The sequence below is a fragment of the Triplophysa rosa genome, linkage group LG14, assembly GCF_024868665.1.
Source record: "Triplophysa rosa linkage group LG14, Trosa_1v2, whole genome shotgun sequence".
In the NCBI taxonomy this organism is placed as follows: Eukaryota; Metazoa; Chordata; class Actinopteri; order Cypriniformes; family Nemacheilidae; genus Triplophysa; species Triplophysa rosa.
This window is the reverse complement of record NC_079903.1, coordinates 10,834,079-10,846,566: the sequence shown is the minus strand read 5'-3', so window position 1 is coordinate 10,846,566 and position 12,488 is coordinate 10,834,079. Positions and strand designations below refer to the sequence as shown.

At 37.5% G+C, this 12,488-nt stretch overlaps 2 protein-coding genes across 4 annotated transcripts; both read right to left on the bottom strand.

Moving 5' to 3' along the window:
* Positions 1–103: 103 nt before the first annotated feature.
* Positions 104–7,741, bottom strand: dhx40 (DEAH (Asp-Glu-Ala-His) box polypeptide 40). Of its 3 annotated transcripts, none has more exons than XM_057351511.1 (17): positions 7,309–7,741; positions 7,060–7,205; positions 6,830–6,949; positions 6,379–6,606; positions 6,227–6,293; positions 5,963–6,094; positions 5,132–5,231; positions 4,937–5,023; positions 4,460–4,642; positions 4,273–4,353; positions 3,933–4,090; positions 3,626–3,740; positions 1,201–1,309; positions 1,027–1,121; positions 866–935; positions 488–716; positions 104–404 (listed from the first exon to the last, which is right to left on the bottom strand). In XM_057351511.1, exons 1-17 carry the CDS (start codon positions 7,481–7,483, stop codon positions 286–288), a joined length of 2,214 nt encoding a protein of 737 aa, XP_057207494.1. In that variant the 5' UTR covers positions 7,484–7,741; the 3' UTR covers positions 104–285. The 3 variants fall into 3 exon arrangements, with proteins under 3 accessions (XP_057207494.1, XP_057207495.1, XP_057207496.1); XM_057351512.1 differs by having other exon boundaries at positions 7,060–7,226; positions 7,309–7,388; XM_057351513.1 differs by having other exon boundaries at positions 6,830–6,924; positions 7,060–7,226; positions 7,309–7,388.
* Positions 7,742–7,846: 105 nt separating this feature from the next.
* On the bottom strand, positions 7,847–11,409 carry LOC130565006 (uncharacterized). Its single transcript, XM_057351514.1, has 10 exons — positions 11,069–11,409; positions 10,812–10,904; positions 10,266–10,616; positions 10,008–10,100; positions 8,834–8,878; positions 8,670–8,696; positions 8,490–8,543; positions 8,339–8,398; positions 8,205–8,264; positions 7,847–8,119 (listed from the first exon to the last, which is right to left on the bottom strand). Exons 1-10 carry the CDS (start codon positions 11,082–11,084, stop codon positions 8,085–8,087), a joined length of 834 nt encoding a protein of 277 aa, XP_057207497.1. The 5' UTR covers positions 11,085–11,409; the 3' UTR covers positions 7,847–8,084.
* Between the last annotated feature and the right edge of the window lie 1,079 nt (positions 11,410–12,488).

The window sequence follows — 12,488 nt, the reverse complement described above, 5'->3', positions numbered from 1 at the left end:
TATTTGGCCCGTAGAAAAATAATTTCAAAACGGTTTATCCATTTCAAAAAAGGGTTCACGAAAACAACAGAAAACCACAAATACATACATATGTATACAAAACACGATTTATTTACATACTTAATAGGCTTAAAAATATGTTTATTATTGGCTTCCTTGGATTTTGAGTCATTCAGATTTCACAGGGGACTGCTGAGACTAAAAACCAGGGATTACGTTCAGAAATCTGAGATTATAAAATCCAGCAGATGCACAATTTGTGTTGAATATCCGTCTCACTCCCTCTCACGTGTCTTTCCTTTGTAGCCGGTTCTGTTTTCGCTGCAAGTATCTTGCCCGAGCCTCATTGACCGAGCTTTCATCGTTTCTCTTTTCCAGTTTCTTTGCTGCATCCTCAATGGCCTCTGTTTAAACATAAACACATGTTACCAAAACATAAAACACAATCTAACAACATCAAAATGTAGATCAGAATATTCAAACACACCTGCTTGTCGTTTTGCTGCCTCTTTCTTTTCCCACTGGGCCATCTCTTCATCAGTAACTTCCTCTCTCGCCACACTGCTCAGCTCATAGACGTCTATTTCATGCAGCTTTGGCAACAGGTCTTTCACCCACTCGTAACGGATGGGACACACTGTCCTCACATACACACGTGAGGTGACCAGCACATCGTGGAAGATGATCCAGTCCAACTGCAATTCTTCACCAAACAGCTGAATAAAGAAAGAAATGATCAGTTTAATTAAACAATTATTATCAATAATTTTTCATTTTGTGTTCGACTGTTAACAACAGCATACAAGTTTGGAATCACATGACAATATGTTCATTTTGGGGTAAACTACTCCTTTAATGTCCTTACACATGATGAAGGATGAATGAGAACAGTGGATCCATGTCCATCCATTGTGCAGAATGATTTCCCGACAGATCTGAGAAAAACAGAACAGATTTAATACTAGCTTCTCTGCAGTGTGACTCATTGCTATAATTTTAAGTGATGAATGACAGTGTGGAGCTCACCTCCTGGCGACATTGGTGAAGTACCCCAGACAAAGACACTGTCGCAACAGCTCGCTCCTGCTGCCCTCAAACGTCTCCTGTGGAAAATCATTCTGCTACGCAAACAGTCAAGAACAAGTTGTAAGAGTCATACAAATAGTCGAACAAAAGCGTTATAGAAGAACTGTGGATTACCTGCTTGAGACGTGACAGGATCTCCCTCAGCTGAGTCTCGACACTGAAGGCAGACTTGACCGCTCTCCAATGGATCCAGTGATCTTTGCACCATGCGGATGGATTGTTACTGTAGAACAGATGAAAAAAAAAAGTGAATACCTGTATTTCCATAATCAACGACTAGCTAGTTTTACATTTATGCATTTGGCCAATTCCAAAATGACTTACTTTGGATTTAAAGGAATAGTTCACTTTAAAATTAAGATTTCATGATAATTCACTCACCCACATGTCATACAAGCCATCCGTGTGTTTATTTATTCTTTTGAAAACAAATTAAGGCTTATGAGGAAAGCTTTCCAGGGTTCTTCTCCATATAATGGACTTGAACAGGGGGCTGTTGGTTAAGGTCTAAATTTCAGTTTCATAGCACCTTCAAAAGACTCTACACGACACCAGCCGATGAATAAGGGTGTTGTCTCGCAAAACGTTTAGTCATTTTCTAAGAAAACGAAAAATATATACGTTTTAAACATAAATACGCGGCTTGCACTGCCTCCGCGATGCACGTCCACGACTTACGTATTATGCAATTACGTAGGAAAGGTTATGCGTGACGTAGATTTCAAAAGATCCCTGATATGCACACGAACTGACCATTTCAAACAATAATCTTGCACAAAGACATAACGTGTCATTCAACATCCAAGGACTTCTTTCTCCACACTCGTAAACACTGGGTCTTTCCAACGTGATTACCTAGTCGTGGATGCGCATCGCGGAGGCACTCAGAGACATCTATTTAAGTTTAAAAAGTATATATATATTTTAGTATTCTTGGAATCGTTTCACTTTTCCCAAACTTTTCAGCCAGCGACCCCCAAAATAGCAGTGCCAGTGACTCACTCCAGACCCCCACTATCCTCAGAGGTGGTTAAAGTATACAAACATTGCGCGCATGCACTTATTAGGTTTATCCAAACATGCGCACCACGACAACACAAAAGAGCACAGTCTAACATAATATTATTTTAAAGTTATTTACTCATTACTTTACTTGTTGTTATACATAAACTATGAACTATTACTACAGATGGTAGAATTTCATCAAACTGATTCAAGTGCTGATGGATGTACTCAGCCTGAGGACGATGGCCTTTCTGACTGTGGCGCTTCTCCGCCCTCTTCCACTGGCCTCCCTGCGTTGTCTTTGGTTAATAACCAATGTTTCATTTCGACAAATAAAAATATCCTAAACTTGAAGCCTGAAAAATAATTTGCGTGCACATGGAACTGTTTAACATGGTGCTGTAAATGGACTTGCTGCACCTAACCTATTGCGGTTGCTAATGTTGTCAATGTGACGTAATCACATCAGGGGTCACGATCGAGGGGGATGAAATTCCAAAGGCTGATGGCTTTTATTTTTAACTTAACTAATATTTTTAATTTTGTTACACTTATAAATTAAATACACTATTTCTAATTTTAAAAAAAAAGATTCGCACTAGACAACACCCTTATTCATCAGTTGGTGTTGTGTAGAGCCTTTTGATGCTGTGATGATGAAATTGAAATTTGGACCTTAACCAACATCCCCAAGTTCAAGTCCATTATATGGATAAGAACCCTGGAAAGCTTTCCTCATAAGCCTTAATTTGTTTTCGACAAAATAAATGAACACACGGACATCTTGTATGACATGTGGGTGAGTGAATAATGATGACATTTTAATTTGAAAGTTAACTACTCCTTTAAGGTATATTGTGTTAGTGTGTGCGAACCCATGAGCCTACCAGATACAGGAACATATAGTTTTATTTGCCAATCTGGACTTAAAGCAATATTACATGCAAAAATAAAATTCTGTCATCATTAACCTAATCGAGCATTCAAAAACTAGTTTTTGACTAGTACTGGCTTTTGTTGAAACTAGTAACTTTGTATTAGCACCTATTGTATTATTGCTCCTGTATGACATATCGCTTATTGCTCCCTGAACTCTCTGTAAGTCGCTTTGGATAAAAGCGTCTGCTAAATGACTAAATGTAAATGTTTTTCGAATTCTTAACTGTGTAAAACACAGGAGTTATTCATGGCAGAATGTCTGAAGTGAATCTTTTCCAGATAAGTGAAAGGCAACCACGGATGTCTGGAGAAGATAAGCACTTCCTCACACAAAGAATTTATATGTTATCAAAACAATTCGATATTGTGTGTGAGTCATACTGAAACTGTGTGTGTGTCTTCCTGTCCTTGCAACTTACGAAGCCCTGATCCCCCATCTACTTTCATTGTAAAGAAAAATGCAGTATAAACCTTTTTTTGTTTGTGTCTTAGAGGAACGTTTTAGGCTGACTAAATGATGACAGAATTGCAATTTTGGGGTGAACTACACCTGTAAATAGACATTTGGTCAAACAAATGTTTGTGCATGACGTACCTTGCTCTGCACTTCTCAAAAACACAGAGCAGCATGAGGAAATCATTCGAGCCGCCTGCACAAGCTGCTATCTCTTTATGTCTGATCTCAGCTTCCTTTTGTCCTTCAGGTTTACCTTCAAAACAACAAAATCAACTGTTAGTCAAAGAACAGACATTTCATCGCAATACTGTGAGAGAGCATGTGTCACAGAAGATACATGCAGACATACAAACAGTTAATACAAATATCCTACAATGTTGTCCACAGTACTTTATGACTATTAGGAATGGGTTTCACTCAGTAAAATGGTTACAGACACGGTTACCTGGTCGAATGAAGATATTCTCCACTGAGAGCATGGCGGCTACTGGCAGCATGACACCTTCACACCCGAGAGCAGCAGCTTTGAGAAGTGCACGGGTGAGATTGGGAGGAAGGGGGAACTCGACCATCAGTCGCCCCAGCTTGGTCACTTCACCTCTCCTGTAACAAAAACACAAATATTAGCAAAACGTTTAAGAAGCACAGAATACAGAACTGACACAAAGACAATAAATTCACTCAGATGTATCGTTTGAATATTGCCAGTAGCAGTAATATCTTGCAATGCATTTTTCCTAAGCATGGGCAGTTTGTGGATCTCAGTAGCATGAAATGTCACTCACCTATCAATAGCATCATATTGATACAGTTGCTTAAGAGCAGTCAGGATGAACCTTTCCTCTGGACAGTCAAGATATGGAAATCTAAATGAATGAACATATAGAGAAAGCGGGAAAAATTATACATCGAGTAATGTGTACTTAATGCATTAAATGCTAGAAAAATAAACATACAAAAATCAGGTAATACCTAATCACATCATGAACTCCAAGACATTTCAGCGTTAGGATAACAGATGTAAGGCTGGTGCGCTGAATCTCTGGAATGGTGTACTCTGGCATGCATGTATCCCAGAATTCTTTGTCATAAATTCGGAAGCATTTCCCCGCAGAGGTTCGACCAGCCCGGCCCGCTCTCTGCTGAGCCTCGCTTCTGTACAAAATCACCAGCACATTTAATAAACACAAAACCTGTTTGCATCCAATTGTGCCACTTTCCATGCCATCCCTGTCTTTCATTGGCAATTCCTGGTTCAACTTTTTTGTTAAGTCCCGCCTCAAACTCGCACCATTGGTTCAGCTGTAACCCTAAATTGACATGTTACGCAGCTCAAACAATCAGAGCCACAGTGTTACTTTGAAAAGTCAATATATAAATGCACAACTTTTATTTGACGTGACACAACAAATCAGGCAAAGGAGAAGGTATCATCTGAAAAACACTCACTTTGAAATAGGCACCACTTCTAGAATATCCAGTCCAACCCTTGAGTTGTGGTTTAGCTGCTTTACAAATCCGCTGTCAACAATATATCTGTAACAAGAAAAGAAGTTAGATGGTCTTAGATCACATAAAGTTTCTCTGGTGTTATCACAAACATCTTTATTCACAGAGGCTTGTGTGGCACTGTGTGACACCTACTTGATTCCGTTAATCGTCAGTGAAGTTGCAGCAATGTTGGTTGCAACCACACACTTTCTCACACCTTTCGGTGCAGGCTGAAAGATTTGCCGTTGCTGATCTGTACAAATGTAAAATATCACAAAACTTGTACTGGGTAATTCCTGCATTATGGATGTGACATAAGAACGCTCAGAGAATGCATTTGTTACCAATATACTGAATCATATGTTTATATTTTACTAAACCCTTGTAGAAAGAGTTTGAACATCAGAAAAATATTGTGTCTATGCACAAGTTTTCTATTTTTAAAAAGTAAACAAACATGCGTTACGGATGTGACAAAAAGTGGACAAAGTTTTTGGGAGACGACAAACTTTGTAGGATTTATGTGAATTAAAATGCACAAACCTGAATTAATAATGTCCAACAAATGGAGAAGATATGCCTCTTTATAGCACATAAAATAGTTACTTTATTTTAATTTTCACGTGTCCATTTATGAGGAATATGTACGGTTATGGATGTGACAATCCTGAAAATGGCACATAACTGACTATGAAAAACCATGCGCTAAAAATCAAACAGATGCTTTAAAAACTTGAAGAGAGATCTCACATGGGTATTTAAACCACCAAAGGTTAATATCTGTGGTGTTAGTATAGTTAGAACCTTTGGTAAAAACTAAATTTTTTGTCATGGTAAGCTTGACATTTTCACGGAATTGCCCTATTGCATATTGATTATGTGGAGGACTACAGTCTGTATTTGGAAAATTGTCATCATAGGGGTTTGGAGGGTGAATGATGGATTTGACTTTTACTTTAAGGTATGTTCAAGATAAAATCTTACCTGTTGGCATGGATCCATACAAAGGCAGAACAAGAAGCCCCTCAACAGACCGGTCATGAACATCATAACGGTAGTCTAAGATCTCAGCTTTCTCGAAGAGCAAATCACTGGCTTTCTCGATTTCAGACTGTCCTGTTCACACACAAGCATAGAACGACACACTAAACAGAAATATTGAAAATATGATTCTTTATAATCAAACTCAGGAAATCTGAATTGTAAAGCTCAAATATGTCTTAAATATGACCTCACTGCTGATCATACCAGTGAGAAAGACCAGAATATCCCCAGCAGCTTCATTTGAGTGCACATCTAAAGCCACCTTCACCACCTATGAAACATTTACAGTATGTGAAGACATTTCAAATATAGTTCAAGAGTTGAAGTTTTTAAAATTGTGTACAGTCACAACACACCTCTTTGACATAGACAGAACTATCTTTGTCTTTTGGACCAATCAGATTGCAGAATTTCTCCTTCACCGGATAGGTACGCCCAGGAATGGTGTAAACAGGACAGTGCCCGTAAAAAGAGCTTAGCTTCTCTGTTTCCAATGTTGCTGACATCACAACCACTTTCAGGGGTGTTTTACGCCCACGGTACCCTTTTGACAGAGTCTTTTTGAGCAACCCAAGCAAAACATCCTGCAACATAATTCAACTTAATTGAGTCACTATTGCAAGCTGCATAAAAATCATATAACCACTACGATGCCATAATGGTATTTAATATTATTGTGTAGTAAATAATAATATATTGGAGTATAGTATTATGTAAAACAATACACATACTGTAGAAAGAATATACAACACTAAAGGGTACAAAGTCATACAAAAACATTTATAAAGATTAACAAAGTCAACATACAGTATTCAAGCTCCTTTCGTGGACTTCATCCAGGATCACAATGCTGTATTGTGCTAAACTGGGGTCTGCCAGAATTTCCCTCAGCATACACCCATCTGTCATGTATTTAATCACAGTGTCCTGATACAACGAAAACACAAGCTCTACCAAGAATCTCCATATAATATTTCACGCATTACTCAATGCACATGTTGAATCATTGTGTTAAATCATTGTGATAAATCTCCCACCTTTGTCGAGCAGTCATCAAAGCGCACTTGGTATCCCACCTCTTCACCCAGCCTGACACCCATCTCTTGAGACACCCTCTGGGCTACAGTGATGGCCGCAACTCTCCTGGGCTGGGTTACACCAATTCTGCCATGCCTGCAAAAGTCTGGAGATCAAAAGAGCATAACTGAGGAAGATAGGATATGATCTGCGTTAAATTGAATAAAACATTTGTCTGAGTGTTTGTGATCATGAAGTGTGGATGATACCTGCTTTATATAAGTACTGCGGCAGTTGAGTGGTCTTCCCGCTGCCAGTTTCACCTGTTACGGCTAGGAACGTGTTTTCCTTTACGGCCCGAACGAGTTTGTCTCTGTGCTGGTAAATTGGCAGGTTTCTTGATTCATGTTCCTCTGCTTGTCTGCTCTTCTCTAATGTTGACATGTCTATGTCCGTTCATGCACTTCCTAACTTTGCTAACGTTTAAAGGACATCGTCGGAATAATGTGTTATTTAAGTGAACATTTACTAGATTAATATGTAGATCTTAATTTTACTTTTATATGTTGGTTAGTTGACTTGCTTCAACTCAACGTTTGTGTGGCTTGATCGCTGTAGCCGTTCACAGCTCATTTAAGCACACGAGCGCCACCTGTTGCCTCGGATGAAAGTTCACTGCAATTGTGATTACAGACGTTCTTGATCATAATTTTGAGTTTAGCAAACAGTCAGTAAACTTTTACTAAAATGCATTATTACATACATTATTATACATTTGCTTTAAATATAAATAAGAAGAAAATGCAACAAGACAACAACAGTGAATTTTTTTATTCAATGATTTGCCCATTTCACTGAACAAATGCATTTTTTGAGAGAGAGAGATGCAACAACAAATACTAATGATTTTCCATAAAAAAGTTTCCATTTAATGACATATTTTCAATGATTCGTAATGAACAGTTATGTTACACAGACTTTAATCTGTGGATTCTGTATTTTGTGTAACTGGATTCGGTTGCCACAATCTGTCTGTTGATCAACTTCAATCCGCATAGATTGGATTTTTGAACTGGAAATCTGCCATAAAAAATCAACAAATCGTAACCTTAATGCGATTTAAAATAAAATAATATATATAATTTAAACAATGAGAAGCAGTTACGTTTCTGTTTTTTCCGTTTTTGGCCAGCGTTGCTTGAAATGGAGAGTTCTGCCTGGTTGACTGAAATAGATAGCGTTTTGGTTATTCTAAATCAACTCTTAACCATTAAACTTACTCAAGCGCATGTGTCTTACCATAGTATGGCTTTGGATCTGACTGCTGACTTGTAGTTGGCTCAGGAACCGGTCTGAAAGCTGATATTTCATACAATAAAATATTGTTTATAGGCCTAATGAAGAAATAAGGTAATATAAAAGTATGTATCGGGCAAAAATCATGACTCACCTCTTTGTGGATTTTGGTTCACACCAGTTTGATTCGGTGCATGTGCTTGGTTTTCTTTAAATGAAAAACACATTTATAACGTGCACACTAATCATCGTAAGAGAAAATCTGCTATAAAATATAGTTTTCCACATTCGCTCGCAGTTTTAACTAAATGTTAACAAAACAAGAAAATCATACCATAAACAGTTGCATCTCTGCTTCGACCTTCAATAAGAAGTAATATAAAATTTAATTCTGAAGGATTAATATTGCAGTTTCTATCAATTCCACAGTTAAATGAATCAAAACATCCTAATATTATTAATATTAAGTATTTTAAAAGAAATGTATTACAACATTACCTCTGCTGCTGTTTTGGTTATTCTGTGTCTCTTGTGTATGGTTACCTAAAGTTAAATTATTTTTAAAGAAGTCAAAAACTCCCAGAAAGTTAAAATCAAAAAAGAATCAGGTGTATTATATAAGGATGGGTACCGAAACCCGGATATTAAACGGGCCCCGGGGCAAAATTATGAAAGACCGGAGCATCGATAAGCTCCGCCCTTATCGGTTCTGCCTTCGGTCCTCAGGAAAAAAATCGTATATTGCTACATTAACGTTATCTTGCACATTTTATCTCAACAATATTTTCTAATTTTAAATAACACCAAAAATATAGTCTTTGGCACATGCATATTCGTTATTCCCAGCAGAGCGCGCGAGGCGAGTTTGTGTCTACACAGCGCGCACACACACGAACAGCCGCACAGAAGTAAGCCGCTCTTAACTCGCGACGATGGCAGAGAGAACTAAACGTTCAAAAGTGTGGTTACACTTCACTAAAGTTGATGCTGACAGTGACAATGCTCGTTGCCACAAGTGCAACAAAACCTTTGCTTGTAAGGGTAGAAACACAAGTAATCTGTCTAAGCACCTGTCAAAAGTGCATCATGTACAGACAGAGAGATGCACTGTTTTTGACTGCTTGGCCCAATCTAGTTCATATCTTGATGCCCCATCTACGCTGAATGCTAACAGATGTTACTTGAACTCAGACATTCTTAATTTAATATATGCTAATGTCATTCACCCGATTTAAAACAACTGTAAATTCAATCTAACTGGTTTCCATAACCTTAAAACTATACTAATTCCACACGATTGAAAGGAAATTACACAATTAATCCATTTTCTATTAGTTAACTATTTAAAAAAATAAATCAGCCTATATGTGTAATCATTTATTATTACACTGAGAACTGAAATAATTCCGTACAGTATACACAAAATAAACATAACTATTTCGAGTAAAATTCAATTACACTTTTTGAATATTTAAGATTTTTATATCAAAAGTACCGATAAGAATACCGTTAAAGCACCGGACCGATAAGCAGTATCGATAAGAGTAGTAATACCGTTAAAATCTTAACGATACCCATCCCTAGGTGTATAGCAAAAAGCTGATTTTGTAATAAGAATAGAATGAGTTCTTTAATTTTGCACTTAAAAATTACAGGAAAAAACAAAGCTCACCACAGAATTTTGAAAACAGGTAGAATGCAATAAAAATCAGAAAAAACAATCCAGCCCCAGCAGCAAAGAATATCCAGGGGTTTAACTCATGTTCTACAAAAAAACCACAATTAAGCATAAGTATGTCTTTGGAATGTTTTAGATTCTAAAACTACTTACTCAAAAGGCATAATAACTGATGGTCTTTACAAAATGATTATTGCTATTGTTTGGTTTCAAAAAAGTAAAACTGCATTTTGCCAGAATACAATTCCTTACTTTCAGGATGGGCTGATTGTGTGATCTTCACTCTGCAGCATTCCCTGTTCAGCTCACAACAGTACGTGCCAAAATCTGAGATCTGTAGATCATGAATAATGATGGAGAAGTTTCCTCCGGCAGCTAGGATGGGAAAAACAGTCACACGTCCTTCTCTAGGATCATCAAAGACGATATTCCCATCTTGTGAGATTGTTAGGAAATTTGAAAAGTGTCCCCATCTCCCTCGCTCAGTTTTATTAGTTGTGTTTTGGCTTGTTTTAAAGTAACAGGGCAGGAAGACTTCAGATTTCAGAGAAGCATTGATTGTGAACAGTGTAGCACCTTCACAACTTTTGCAGTGGTCCAATGCTAAAAATGAAAGAGTGACAAAATATAACAGATCCAGTTCCAAAATACACAAACACACATCTCTATACATAAAAAGTAGCTTGTTATCCTTCTTATTCTAAAAAGGATAATTTTTGTTAACCTCAAACACAGCAACAGACAATGTCTTTTTCAAACATCATACAGGCTATCATAAACACTGATTTATTAACATACCGTTTGAAGCCATCAGAAAGCACAATAATATCCCAAACTGTGAAATGTACATCATGCATTTCATACAAGGTGTCCGTAGAAAGTGGCCAACACCTATAGGAACAAGACAAAAATAGAAGTTGAGAGTAGGTTGATGTCCCCCATTGTTTCCTGTATACACACCTCCTCTTACAGACAACCCGAAGATGTGATTTCTCAGCCCAGGCAACTTATGTATAGCATGAATATATGCTTTCCACTGCCAGATAAGTGCTAACCTTGATCAACAGTCATTTTTTTCTTTTTTTTTTGTGGTGGTGGTGAATTGTCTAAAGGCTGAGAGCAGATTTATGTGTATGTGTGTACCTGTGTATTATTGTGTTTGAGGTTGCAGTTTAAGGCTACTTCAGTTAGAATAGCAGCTTTCCTACCAGTTTACCCACATCCTGTAACAAGTCAAAGCAAGATGAACTCAGAGAGTTAGCTGCATAGTGAATATATTTGATGACCTGTAACTGAGTAAGTATCCCATTCACACTACATTTATTCAATTACTAATTTTACACAGTTTCTTCTCAGGTTATAACTTTCAATTCAATTTTATTTATATAGCGCTTTTCACAATATGCATTGTTCCAAAGCAGCTTTACAGGAGAAAATAAGAAAAACTGAAAAACACAAAAAAGGTAAAACACAGCACAGTGCATGGTGTTTATAGAACAAGCAAGATTATTCTAGTAAATAATATCTAATAAATGCAGTCTCCCGGTGGTTTATTTAGCATATTTTGCATTAAGTGAATGCTTTGCTGAAAAGATGTGTCTTTAATCTAGATTTAAATTGGGAGAGTGTGTCTGACCCTCCAATAGTATGGGGAAGGCTATTCCAGAGATTAGGTGCTATGTATGAGAAATCTCTACCCCCTTTGGTGGATTTAGTTATTCTAGGTGTTATCAGAAGTCCGGAGTTTTGAGATCTTAGAGAGCGTGATGGGTTGTAGTGTGGTAGAAGCTCTGTTATGTAGGTAGGGGCTAAACCGTTTAAGGCTTTATAAGTAATTAAAAGAACTTTAAAGTCAATACGATACTTAATGGGTAACCAGTGAAGGGTTGATAACATTGGGGTTATGTGATCGTATTTTCTGGACCTGGTTAGAAATCTGGCAGCTGCATTCTGAACTAACTGTAGTTTGTTTATTGATGCTGCAGGACAACCACTAAGCAGTGCATTACAGTAGTCAAGTCTTGAGGTCACAAATGCATGAATAAGGTTCTCTGCGTCAGCAACACTTGAATATTTCGTAACTTGGCAACATTTCTAAGGTGGAGGAAGGCTGTTGTTGTGACATTTGAGATGTGATTTTTAAATGACAGGTTGCTGTCTAATATAACGCCTAGGTCTTTAACTGTATTTGTTGGAGTAACTCAACTCAACTCAACTTTATTTATATAGCGCTTTTTACAATTTTCATTGTTACAAAGCAGCTGTACATGAGACATATTGACTATAAGCAAAATAATTAAAGTTGTGCCTGCAAAAACAAGAAAAAGTTGAAAACACAGAAGACAGACATACCCACATACAAAACACTCCACACACACAATATGCACACGTACTAACACACATAGACATAGAGACACACACACACACGGATGCGCACGCACACACACACACACACACACACACACACACACACAC